Genomic DNA, 13,109 nt, shown 5'->3' on the forward strand with positions numbered 1-13,109 from the left:
TTAAGATTTGGAATGGATTCAGAATAGATTTATTTTGTCTTGTGGAGCATATAAAGTATGTATATGTGCTAAGTTTAATCGTAGTTATGTGCTTTGAACAGTTTGTAATTGCAGCTGTGTCATGCTAAATCGACGGTAGTCATGTCTCAGTTTCCTCACTGTGATGACCAGTGTTGGAAACTAACTTCATCTCACAGAAAAGGCAGATAGAAATAATATTGCTCCCTGAAGAGGCATCGTTTTTTGTTGTTGTCCTTTTACTAAAGACTGTGGAAGAAGGAAGGTGGGTGGGAGGGAATATTAGTGAATTGTAACACGGTGGGTACTCTGCTCCTTGATAAATTTATAAATTGAGTGTATTTTTATGTACTGTTAGAATGTCATTTAGTTTTGAATTATGTTTATAAGATACAACTTGCAATGTAAACATCTGTAAACCTAGAGAGTTTTTTAAAAATTCCCTTATGACCGCTTTATTTTGATTAGTTTGATTTAAGTTTATTTTGATTAGCAAAATGAACCATGTGTCACATATACCTACCTCCCAAGTACCTAGTAATTTTATAAAAAGAAAAAAGTTGATATTTTTAACAGGTTAAATTTTTTTTTATTGTGGTAGAATATACATAACATAATAGTTACTGTGTTAACCGTTTTCACATTTACAGTTCATTGACATGAGTGCATTCGCACCATTGTGACAATCACTACCATCAATCGCCAGAATTTTTTCTTCTTCCCAAACTAAAAATCTGTATCCATCAGACGATAACTCCTCACTCGTCTTCCCCCTAGCTCCTGGGAACCACCATTCCACTTTCTAAGCACATAAGTCTGTGACTTTGACTACTCTAGATACCTCATATAAATGGAATCACGTATGTCTTTTCTAACTGGCTCATTTCACTTGGCACGAAGTCCTCAAGGCTCATCCATGTTATAGTATGTGTCAGCATCTCCTTCCTTTTTAAGGCTAAATAATATTCCATTGTAATATATATACCACAGTTTGTGGATCCATTTATCTACTGATGCACACTTGGGTTGTATCCATCTTTTGACTGTTTTGAATAGCTGCTATGAACATGGGTGTACAAGTATTTATTTGAGTCCCTGTTTTCAGTTCTTTTGAGTATATGTCCAGAATTGGAATTGCTGGATCATATGGTAGTTACATTTTTAATATATTTGAAAAAACACCATACTGTTTTCCATAGTGGATGAACCACTTTACATTCCCACCAACAGTGCACAAAGATTCCAATTTCTCCACACCCTTGTCAACACTTTGTTTGATAGTAGCCATCCTAATGGATGTGAAGTGGTATCTCCTAGTGGTTTTGATGTGCATTTCCCTAATGATTAGTGATGTTGAGCCTCTTTTCAGTGCGTATTGACCATTTGTATATCGTCTTTGAAGAAATATCTATTCAAGACTCTTGGCCATTTTTTAATCAGTGTGTGTTTGTTGCTGCGTTGTAGGATTGCTTTATATTTTCTAGTTATTAACCCCTTATTAGATGTATGATTTGCAAATATTTTCTCCCACTCTGTGGAGTGCCCTTTCACTGTGTTGATAGTGTCCTTTGATATATAAACATTTTTAATTTTGTTGTACAGTTTATCTATTTTTTCTTTTGTTGTCTGTGCTTTTAGTGTCATATCCAAGAAATTATTGCCCGATCCAGTGTCATGAAACTTTCCCCCTATGTTTTGTTCCAAGAGTTTCATAGTTTCAACATTTATGTTTAGGTCTTTAATCCATTTTGAGTTAATTTTTATATATGACGTAAAGGTCAAATTTCATTCTTTTGCATTTGGATATCAAAAAAAAGTTTTGTGTTTTTGTTTGTGATCACTTCATTTTGCTCTACACGTTTTTGTTTCACTGATATCCCAAAGGGAATCTTTAAAAACATGAAAGAAAATTGGAATGTACAGCTTTTAATATGGCAGTATTAAAAGGGTATTATCTTAGAGTTATACCCTATCAGTTCACTGGCAATATCATGGGTATTGTCTTAGAGAAATGTTCAGCCCACCGCCTTTCATAATGTATACCTTGTACTTCTGACTCCCTTTCCTGTTCTTTCCTCCTAACAGATTTTCTCAAGGTCAGCAGCTTGTGACCAAGTTAGTAACTGCTCCTGTGGCCTGCGGGGCGGTCGTGGTGCCCAGCGCTATGCTCATGGGTCAGGTGGTGACTGCCTACCCTACCTTTGCTCCGCAAGCGCCGCAGTCACAGACGCTGCCGGTCACGCAGCAGCAGCAGCAGCAGAGTTCCCAGGAACAGCAGCTCCCTGCAGTTCAGCAGCCGCCGCAGGCGCAGCTGGCTCAGCCGCCGCAGCAGTTTTTACAGGTAATTCCCCCCGTGGGGAAGCTGTCCCAGACCTGTTTACTTCTATGGAGTGAAATCAGGGATTAAAGGAACATTTTTTAAATGATCTGAGAAGTCCATACAGGCTCATTGTACGACTTAAATTTATATGAAGACAGAAAGCTTATCCCAGTTGGCTATTTTTTCTTCTCTTGTTCTGTCTTTGGAAAACCTTTAACCTTGCTGTGGAGATAATCCACTGTCTGAACTGCTGGATAGAGTAAGTGGCTGCTTCTTGCCCATATCAAGGTACTTTACATAGAGTTCTCTCTGGCTAGAGTTTCTGGAATTCAAGCAAAGGCACCTTTCTCTCTTCTCTTGTTTTCCTAGTAGCCCATCAAGCTGTACTCTCTACAGGGCAGAGGTGTTGAAAGGGATTTTTTTAAAAAATTAGTTTAGGCATTATCTTAAATTATTTTATTGGATTAAATTTTATAGTAACTTTTTGGTAATAAATTAACATCAGAGGAGATACACTGTGGAGGCATAGGCTGCGCTGAGATTGAGTCACTGCTGTACCACATACTGTGTGAACTTTGGCAGGTTACTCAACTTGCTTAAATTCACTTTCCTCATCTGTAATATGGAGGTGCTAGTAGTTAATATCTCATGGGTAAAAGAAGCATGCAAATCACTGAGTATGGTATAAGGCACGTAACTAGCTTTATTTTATGACTACTGTCTTGATAAATGTATTAATAGACACTCAGATTAACCAAAATGCAGACACAGATCTCATGTGGGTATATCAGACAGAATCTACTTATCTAAAGGGTGCAGAACAAAGTCACCTAGATCGGGATCCTCAGCAAAGAAATCAGCAGGACAAATTTCTGGACCTCAGTACCCTTATTGGGGGTACACAGTAGCAGACTATGACATCTGGAAATCCAGCTTTTTCCTTACTGGTCTAAAAGGCCAGCAATTTTGAATGTAGGCTAAGCCTAGATTTGTGCTGGTTACCATTCCGTGTATGCCAGGCACGTATCATCAGTTTTAAAGTTATACAGCATATGGTATGATTAGAAGATTCAGTGCTATACTGTATACTCAGACATAAATACAGTGTTAATTTATCGCCATTGGTGTTCTGGTACAAATATAATTCTGAACTTGGTGATGTGCTGAACTAAAAGAGGTTAGTTGCCTAAATATCTCTGAGAATCATACAACCCCTTAGACCTTAAGCCTGTAGTGCAGCCATTAATGACTGGGTTAGCTATTGTTACAAATGAATTAATGACAAGAATTTATAATAAGTTATAAACTATTCTCTAGGGGAAATGTATTCAATGAAAATTAAGCAAAAGCTTAGAAAGGGAGAAGACTTGCCTTAAGAGCTCAGTTTTCTAAGTCTCTCAGGGAACGAGGGCTCTTAAAAGAATGAACATTCTCTTCCACTTCTAAAAAAACATTCCAAAGACATGGGACCACTAAAGAAATAAGATAGGCAATACCCTCTAGAAATACACTCATATGTAGATAGAAATAAACAATTTGTCTTTTCTGGTTCTATAACACCTAGTTCCAAAGTGTACCTCTGTTGTAACCCTGTAAGGCTCATAAATATCCTGAGTTCTTTATCTTACAAAAGCTTTTCCTAATAACAAAGAGAAAAAGAAAATGTCTCCAGGTCCTTAGCAAAGCTTAATGGCCTTAAAGTTTCAAAGAACTGTCCTTTTGTGTGCGTGTGCAGGTGTCCTTCATATACATTTTCAGAAATCACCCATCACAGTTCCATTTTAAAATTATGAACCCTGCATCAAGATGTGTTGTCAGTAGTGAGGAAAGACTTGCACTTTCTTTTGGCTAGTTTCCTTTATATCTCTAGAAGGAGCAATTAGGCAAAAGAAACTGAAGTTCATGGACTTGACACTTGCCCAAGGCCACACAGCTAATAAATAGCAGAGCAAAACTCAAAGCCAGGGCTTCTGACTTCAGATTGCGCGCTCATTTTTTGTTTTGCTTTTTCTTTGTTACATCATACTGCTACTTATAGGACATAAGTCTCTAACTTTGCCTGCCCTCATTTTTATGGTACTTTTAAATAATAATAATCTTAATCTTTAATCTTCACAAAAACCCAGTGTGGGAGGTACTGTGATTATCCTTATTTTGTAAATGAAGAAACTGAGGCCCAGAGATGTAAATAGCTTGACCAAGTTACACATCTGGTAAATGGGGCAGCCAGAGTTTGAACCCAGGCAGTGTGCCTCAGGGCCCATGCTCTTGGCCACTGAACTGCTGCTGTCACCAATCAAAAAGCCTGTGCAGAAGGCGTTGTCTGTTTGACCTCAGAATGTTCATGTTTCATATGCTCTTAGCGATGCTTAAATTGTATCATCTGTTTAAAACGTGGTCTTTAGGACATATAAAGTGAAAGAATATGTGTGGTTTGTCTCAGGACATAGATTGCTTTCTGTACCATAAAACCTCTAGCTCAGCTTCCTTTTAAAAAATGAAATTCTGTTATACTTTCAGGAAGAGGGAAATCCTCATAAGCATTTTCCAAAATATTATTTTTAAATGAGAAAGCAAAACTTATGTACAGATTTTGTTCCTGCGGAGAGTGGAAAAGTTGAGTAAATCTTAATGTAGACAGTATAGTGGGGGTAAAGCAGTGTTGCATAATCCATTTGTTTTTTTAGACTTCTAGATTGCTCCATGGGAACCCTTCAACTCAGCTTATCCTCTCTGCTGCATTTCCACTACAGCAGAGCACTTTCCCTCAGTCACATCACCAGCAACACCAGTCTCAGCAACAGCAGCAACTGAATCGGCGCAGGACTGACAGTTTGACTGATCCTTCCAAGGTTCAACCACAGTAACACACACGCTTCCTTTCTGCCCTCAAGGGAGGAAGGGGGTGGCCCATAAAAGAGTTGCTCGGATGATCTGAGGATAGGATGAAAAGTTCCAGTGGTTTCATGAGATGCAGTATTGAGTGTTCTAGTTCCTGGAATTAGTTAGCAGAGAAAATGCTGCCTCGTGCTGCGGATGTGCATTAAATACCAGCCAGCAGGAGATGATCATAGGGCCATAGCCAATTCTGACATGTTTTACTTGCCCAGATATTTTTTGATGGAAAAAGAGTATATTGCCAAATGTTAAGAAACTCAGCTATGAAACATGACCTCCAGTGAATAAGAAAGGCACTAACAATGTTAGTAACTTTGAGCGGTTCTGTGCCTGTTTTCAAGTGTTACAGAGGATACACCACTGCCATGTCAGGGGTTTGCTTACAATGATGCCATGAAGACAGTCCAGTAGACTCAGTAGGCCCCCTTCCCCAACCCCTCTCCCTTTTCGGATAATGATGGAATAGTAATTAATTTCAGAATGTTGTGTGAGTTTAAATTCTCTATGTACAGATGCTGTAAAAATAATATTATGTATATGTCTGGATAAAAGGAGAGAAAGCAAAACATTTTGTATGCTGCATGAAAGCATTATCTCCTCCTTTAGGTATGAGTACGTTTCCTTAGATTCTGACACCATGTGCAAACTAATACATCCTCTTTTCCCTTTTGTTTACCATACAGTAGTGTTTTCTTCAGTTTTCCGGGGCACAAGTCTTTTTTTGTTCATACTTTGGCTGTGATGTCACAGTTTGTTCAGTGAGGTATGATGTGCTGCTGGGAATGGATTTTTTTTTTCAGGTTAAATTATTTGAAACAGGATTTTCAAGTTACTCAGAAATATCCCTCATTTCATTATTTTTCAATTATGTTTGAAAATAGGATTTGCACTGCTTTATTTTAAGATGGTTGGGAGTTTTGATCACGTATTTTGATCTAGTTCATAGTTGGAAATAGTTGTGTAAATGGTTTTTAACAAGCCTGAAAGTAATTTCAAGAATGTTTCAGTTATAGGAGTGAATTTGCACACAAAATATTTTAGGCACTTTTTAACGTTCTCACTGGTGGGAATTTTAACTTTTAGGATTTGTTGGAACCTTTTTATTATCCCCACAATTTCAATGCTTCTTTTAGTCAGAAATGATTCAGGGTTATTTGAGGAAAAAAAAAAAAAAAAAAAAAACAACCCATAGTGCCTTGATTTTGATTCAGGTGATAACTCACCATCTTGAACTCATCGTCTGGTTTCAGTAGCAGTTTTGAAATCTTGGTACATTTTTAATAGCATGTGGGTGTCAGTGCCATTAAGTTTCTAATGAAGACTGCTTTGAGTCTCTTGGTTTAGAGGTACAAATAATTTCGAAATTAAAGATGACATCCTAATGATACATCAGAGTTACTGATGTGATCACAAAGTTGTTTTGCTAAATCATCATTTTCCTTAAAGCTATGTAGTCATTTAGGAATTACCAGTAAATATTTGCTCAATGTGATCTTAAAATCCTGTGAAGAAAAAAGAAGGGGTAGGAATTGGCTTTGCCTTCACTACAGCACTAGAATATTGTAGCTCACATGCTTCATAAACATGAACTAAGATTTCATTTGTTAATGCATTCTAAAGGTAGTAAGTTCCAACCAGAATTACGTACATTAAAAAAAAAAGCATTTTATAGATTTTATGGTACTAATAATTAAATTTATAACTACAGGACAAAGGAAAATTAATGGGAAAATGTCTTACTAGAATATCAAAAATTATTACTGAGGAAAGGGAAGACAGCAAGCTATAATAAATCAAAATTGACCTTAAAAGAAAATGTGTAACAGAATTGAGGTTGTTAAATAGAAAAGATTTCAGCAATGAACATAATCTGGTACAGAATTGCTAGATAAAGGAGTCAGGGGAACTCTCAGTCGGTTCCTAAGACTTTTCTGTTCTCAGCTTTGCCATCATCCTTAAGGGGTGTACTTTGTCTTTCTGTAGAAAACCATGCCTGGCCACACATAAACTAGAAAATTAACGTTGAAAACAACCAAAGAGACTTGGTACCTACCCTTCTACAAAAGAAGTGTCACTAGATGCCAATCAGTAATTAACATATCAAGGAGCTCCTCTTCTAGCTAAATGATCATCTGACTTTCTCATGAATGTCAAGAATAAATATCAGAATATCTGCGTACTTGAGCATATGTACACGTGGACAACATTGATGTTGTAGAGTATGGCAACAGTATTTTTTTCCCCTTTCAAATTGCCTTTCTTAACCTTATCATGCCATTCCATATATATCTGAGTTGTGCCTCATTTATTTATTGGCAATATGTAGTGGTACAGATTTAGCAAACAAAAGATATGATGAACTGTTATATTAAGGTTTATTTTCTAAGTCCCATATGTAAAAAGAAAGATGGTGAACCGTGAGTACTGTGTACTTAGGTTAACACAAGCAAAGTGTAAGACAAGCCGCAGGGTAAATCTGTAGACTGTTTATGCACATTCTCCTCCACCAGTCCCTTCAAGCATTTTTCCATCCTCACAAATATTTGGGAAAGAAAATTAGACAAGATCTTGCTTTATAGTTCTTGCTGTTCCTCACAGCTCATTTTTTTCCTGCTTAGAATTGGTTGCTACACTTAAAGGAGCAGCTGGCTGCTTGTCTTTTGCTGTCAGAATGAAGTGTTGCATCAGAAGAGCTAGTAGCTGCCTCTCAGCTCCTCCTTTAACTTTGTTTTCCTCCTGCTTCCCCGCAACTTGGGCTGCAAAGCAGTCCCTGTGCCCTCCTCCATGAATTGAGACTGGAGCATTCTGATGAAGATTCAGCAGTTGCCTGTTCTTCATTCATTTCTGTAGCCAAAGTTGTTAATCAAAATCCAAATCTAAGTCGTGAAAAAATACCAAATAGGAACACCTTTCAACTACTTAAAAATCTTATCTTCCCTCTGCTTTACACTCACAGATACTCAGTTTTTCTTAAAAAACACTTTATTCCGGGTGGCAGTCATTAGGTGTTACCTTCTTTGGACTGCTGTGGCACTGGGTGGGGCACTGTTGTTTCAACAACTACCAGCGAGGGCTGTAAGGATTAATACAGTTGCTGCCGCGAGTGGTGTCAAGCCGGAACCAAGACACTCAAAAGCACTTCATTTTTTGAGTGAAAAGATTGGCAGAAAAGCAAATACGGGGGAAGATGGGGGTAGCATGTGAGTAAATACTACAGTTCAGTCTCCCAACTCTGTCCCAGGTTGAGGGGGTAATTTGAGTCCTGTGCTCTGCTTTGTCACGTAAATCTGGTTTAGGAATGTACTAGTAATAAAAGGATGCCAGTGACTTTGAATAGTTTGTTGTAGAATTCTCAGTGTAGATTCGTGAAAGTGTTATTGTAATTCTTCAGAAGTGCTTGGGCTGTTGGTCATTGCCTTAAAGCGGTCTGCTTGCAGTTAGTTAAGGGCACTGCTTGTTGAAGGGAGATGAACCCTTGTTCAAGAAGCCTTAGGAAGGGGCCCCTTAAAATAGTACTCTATTTGCCGGCTCTACACAGACAGGTGAAAATTATTTTAAACTGGAAGTTACTCAGCGTGTTTTAAAATGTCTCCACGACATTGAGGTAGCCTATTTTTTTTTTTTAAGTGGACTGCAGATAGCATTTTGCTCTGGTATTGCTCATTTCTACTTGTTTTCTTTTCCTATATTTCTCTGGTAATGGAAAGTTTGTTGACGAACATTTGTGTAAAACTCATTCAAGTCTATAACCTTTCCAATGTCTGTGACCCTGTTCTTAGTCCCTCGGGAGTCAGTGCTGGAAGGTATAAACACTGGATATTATTATTGCTGAGTGAGTCTAGCCAGGAATAAGCTGATTGGAATTTTTAAACAGAGGAAAAGAAACGGCACAAAGGCACTTGCCATTTTATAGTGATTGGAGAAAAAGAGTCTTTTGTTTGGGGTGGGTGAGCATTCTTCTAAAAGGAGCTTCTGAAGTAATTGCAAAGGAAAAGAGTTGACTATTTTTATAGCATATTTAATATATTTGTATATAACTATGAATATAATAGGAACCCTTCACATGCCTCCCCACTTTTCTAATTTACTTCCCCTTTGGCCATAGCTCTAGCTTAGCCTCATCCGCATGGGTAACGTGCCTATTGTCAGCCTACCAAAAGATAGTGCTGCTGCTTTCTGAGACAGGTGAGAAGACCCAACTCTCATGCCTGGGGATCCTTTATATAGGAATAGCACACACTTCGCAGACAACACACCACAGTCTAAAAGCATCATTTTGAAAGGTAACAAGCACTTTATTGCAATTACTCATTTTGATAAAGTTTATTATCTTAGATATTACCATTTCTAAAGGATCCCCAAATCATCACTTAGGTGAAATTTTTAAATGACACATTTCTGAGAAATGTTTAGATCCGGTGAACCATAGTAGGTTTATGGGAGTGATTTCATGGTAGCCAAATGAACTTTGACTTTTGTTTTGAATGTGGTGGAGTCGAGAGACTGTGGATGCCTAGCTCCATTTAGACACTATTGTAAACCTATCTTGCCTATTGTGTGGACACCAAAAGAGACCAATGAGCCTGTTTATTTTCAGAGGTCTAGGAGAATTGCATCAGTGTGAATAGATGTATAGAACTAACCTAAAAGTGATTGGTAGTCATATTTTAGAATACAGTAATTTCAAGAATTATTCTGGGTGTTTTAAATGTGCTCTGAAATGTTGGCATGTCATTTCAGTGTTTCCATTTGAATTGCTCTTGTAATATTTTTGCACAAAAAGGACTGAGAAAGACTACTTTGGTTGAAGAAAAGGAAAAAAAATAATAATTTGGTCATATTTTAATGTCTCCTGTGGAAACACTGGGGATGAATTTTGTTGGTACAGTTATTAATTCAGGATGTTTGAAACAGTATTGAACAGCTCACAAGAAATTAAGCAAACGTGGATGTTAAAAATTAAAACACTTTCCATGTGACTGTTTTGCATACTTTTTCCCCATGTCATAATTTAACACTACATTCCTTGTTTTTGTTAAATAAAATAATACTTTGCAGGTTCTGTTTTTGAGTATTTAACAATATTTTGTAAGCTGCCTGAGTTTTCCTAGGGAAACGTTCTTTAGTGAAATAGTTTATGAAGAGGTATTAAGTGAAAGTCCATCACCACCACCACCAGCAAATACTGAGGTGCTGCATTAAGTGACAATCAAAATAGTATTTATGGGAGAATTTAGAAAGTGGTTTTTAAAGAAGCAATTGCTTTGAAAGCAGTTCTCTGGGTTTCTTGAATAAAAATGGCTAAATGTATTTATTTATATTTTTAAATATCTTTGTGTTCTGTTTTCTCATCAGAGTGATTTCACAGCGTTATTTAATTGTGGTTTGTTTCGTTTTGCCTTGTAATCTTCTATGTGGAGGACTGGCTCTTCCCATCTGGGGTGCAGTCCTTAGCCCTCGCGACGCCTCTTCATGGCGATCGGAACCTGTTCCACTTCAGGACAGCAGTGGAGCCCCAGTCCAGATGCCCCTGTGCTTCCCTGCTGTTCTCAACTTAGATAAGAAACAGTAAAGGTAACTCCTTTCAAATCTGCTTCATATAGCTCCAACTTTTTTCTAGTTTCACTTGCTGCCTTTTCTATTTTATGGGCACTTTTAATATGATAACTTCCCCAACACAGCCAAACGCCAGTATGACAGAACCCAAAACACGCGTTGCCTGTTTTGCCCATTTGGGAAAATGTTATTAAAACAGCCAGCATCTTCTAATGGCCGTCACTATCATATCCATATTAAAATCCATCTAAAGTCCTTAAATATAGGTGGAACACTGCAAAACTCTTCTAGAAAAAATATTTGCTGTGTTTATATAGTGTAATGTTGCTTGGTCCTTTAAAAACAAAGCCACACCAAACCTCCATACACAGCATTGTCCAATAAAGCAGTGTTTGAGCATTTGAGGCCTAGAAATTTGAGGATACTTCTTGCTGGTCTGCATTGGAACAGAATTCTCCACCTTAGGGCTCCCAGAGTAGTTCTTGAGTCCCACAGGCCAGGTCCAGAGCACACTCTAGCTTTTGGGATCCCTTAGAGAATGGTAATTAAAGGAGGTCAACCACAAGTTGGATTTAATGACATAAAAAATGTTTCTTGACTCTAAGGGTTAAATTGGAGATATGATGTTTTTAAATGTATGCTTTTTAGTTTCTGAGGAAACAAACGGTGACATTGCTTTAAAAACTACATTCAGATGTTTTATGATGTGTATTTTGAGTTGGCCTATACTGGTACAGATTCACTGCTGGCAATGGTTGTACCAATACTAAAGAGTTAAAATGTTAGGAAAGGTCCGTTATCTTCAGATTGATGTATTACGTAACCGGACAATCACCATCAAGCAGAAAGAAAAAGAATTTGGCCAGGAAATGTCCTTTTCCTTTATAGATGTCAGCCAGAACAGCTGTAATTTAGATCATCCTAGAATTACTGTGAAATCTGTTTTATCATGGTGTAAGTTGGGGAAGGTGCTCGGTATGGCACTTGCACATTCATTCTATGTAAAGACTGAAGCCCAAAGACGAGTTAAATTCAGTGCTGTATTGAAACCAGTTAGTGCAAAAAAAAAGAAAGTTTTATCTCTGTAAATTTTTAATTGTTAATTTAACATCGGTTGGTAATTGTAAAAACACACACCAAATTCTTTCTAATGTTCTGTGTGGTTCTTAGTGTACTACTCTTGACATTGATGTGTCCTTACTGCTTGGTTCTTGGTTTTAAATTAAAATTAGATATAGCCTGTCATTCCTTCTGAAAGGGTGGAGCTATAAATGGCTAAGAATACCTTTATTTTCCTAAAGCAAACATTTCATTGAAATCCAGATTGATTTACAAAAACAAGACTGACATTTTCCAAGTAATATCTTCAGACCAAATCCTAAATTACACAGAAGCACAATGGGATAATGAATGGTTTCAACGGTGCTATAATAGGTTCTCTGCTGATTTTCATGAGCTATGTTTGGAAATTCAATCTTATATAAAATGTGGATCATTTTGTTACTTATTTAATATTGCCATTTTAATTTGGTTTTACAATTGGTTACACTTGTTTCTCAAAGCTGTCCTTTGAGAACAGGTAAAGTGTTATTAGCCTACCTCCACTCAGGCCTCTTGCTGTATGATCATTTTTCCAGGTTATGATGTGCACAGTTTTTAAAAACTATATGTACTATTATAATGCTCTTTCCCATACTCTTGTAATGTATTCAGAACCTAAAATTATAGCAAAAGAAAGAGCCAAGCAGTAGCATTGAGTTTTTTTTTTTTATAAATGTAAAATTAGATTCAGACTTTGTTTCCTTATTCAGTTTTAAAAATAAAAAATACCTCAGTGCTATGTTTTCCAGTATCACCTGCATTTCTCAAAGAAATAACACCTGCTTTATGTGGCACATAACTTGTAAGAATCACATTATTTTGGATTTTAAAGAATATTAAATATTTTAAAAGCACTACCAATGACATTTTCCTCTCTTTTATTCAGCAATGGAGTGTAACTGCATTAGCAATTTTTACCTTGTAGCTAAGGTCCGAGCTGCCAGATTCTCTGAGTAGTTGTGTCCTGTTACAAGATTGTGGTGCCTCAGAAAGCTTCGCTGTTATTCGCCGTTACGCTGGTGCTGGGACCAGGCTGCCTGCACTTCCAGGTCTGTGCTGTGATGGTACCAGCTACTTTCTAACAAGGAATTATCCTTTCTATTCTTGGAAAAGAAATAATGCAATTCCTCACTTATTCTGTTTGTAATAATCTAAGGCAGTATTAGGGGTATTTAACTACAGAGAATTCTGGTGTAGTTTCGGGATTTAACCTGAG

General features: G+C 37.3%; 1 protein-coding gene across 14 annotated transcripts in view; it reads left to right on the top strand.

The window, feature by feature from the left end:
* CLOCK (clock circadian regulator) overlaps window positions 1-12,750 on the top strand; it is a 132,780-nt gene extending 120,030 nt beyond the window's left edge. For all 14 annotated transcript variants that reach the window (XM_059922966.1, XM_059922976.1, XM_059922970.1 and 11 more), the window contains 2 exons: window positions 2,104-2,359; window positions 5,026-12,750. In XM_059922966.1, the coding sequence (XP_059778949.1) occupies window positions 2,104-2,359; window positions 5,026-5,205 (436 nt within the window). In that variant the 3' untranslated portion in view covers window positions 5,206-12,750. The remainder of the gene's footprint in view (window positions 1-2,103; window positions 2,360-5,025) is intronic.
* The last annotated feature ends 359 nt before the right edge of the window (window positions 12,751-13,109 follow it).

This window comes from Balaenoptera ricei, chromosome 5 (genome assembly GCF_028023285.1).
Source record: "Balaenoptera ricei isolate mBalRic1 chromosome 5, mBalRic1.hap2, whole genome shotgun sequence".
In the NCBI taxonomy this organism is placed as follows: Eukaryota; Metazoa; Chordata; class Mammalia; order Artiodactyla; family Balaenopteridae; genus Balaenoptera; species Balaenoptera ricei.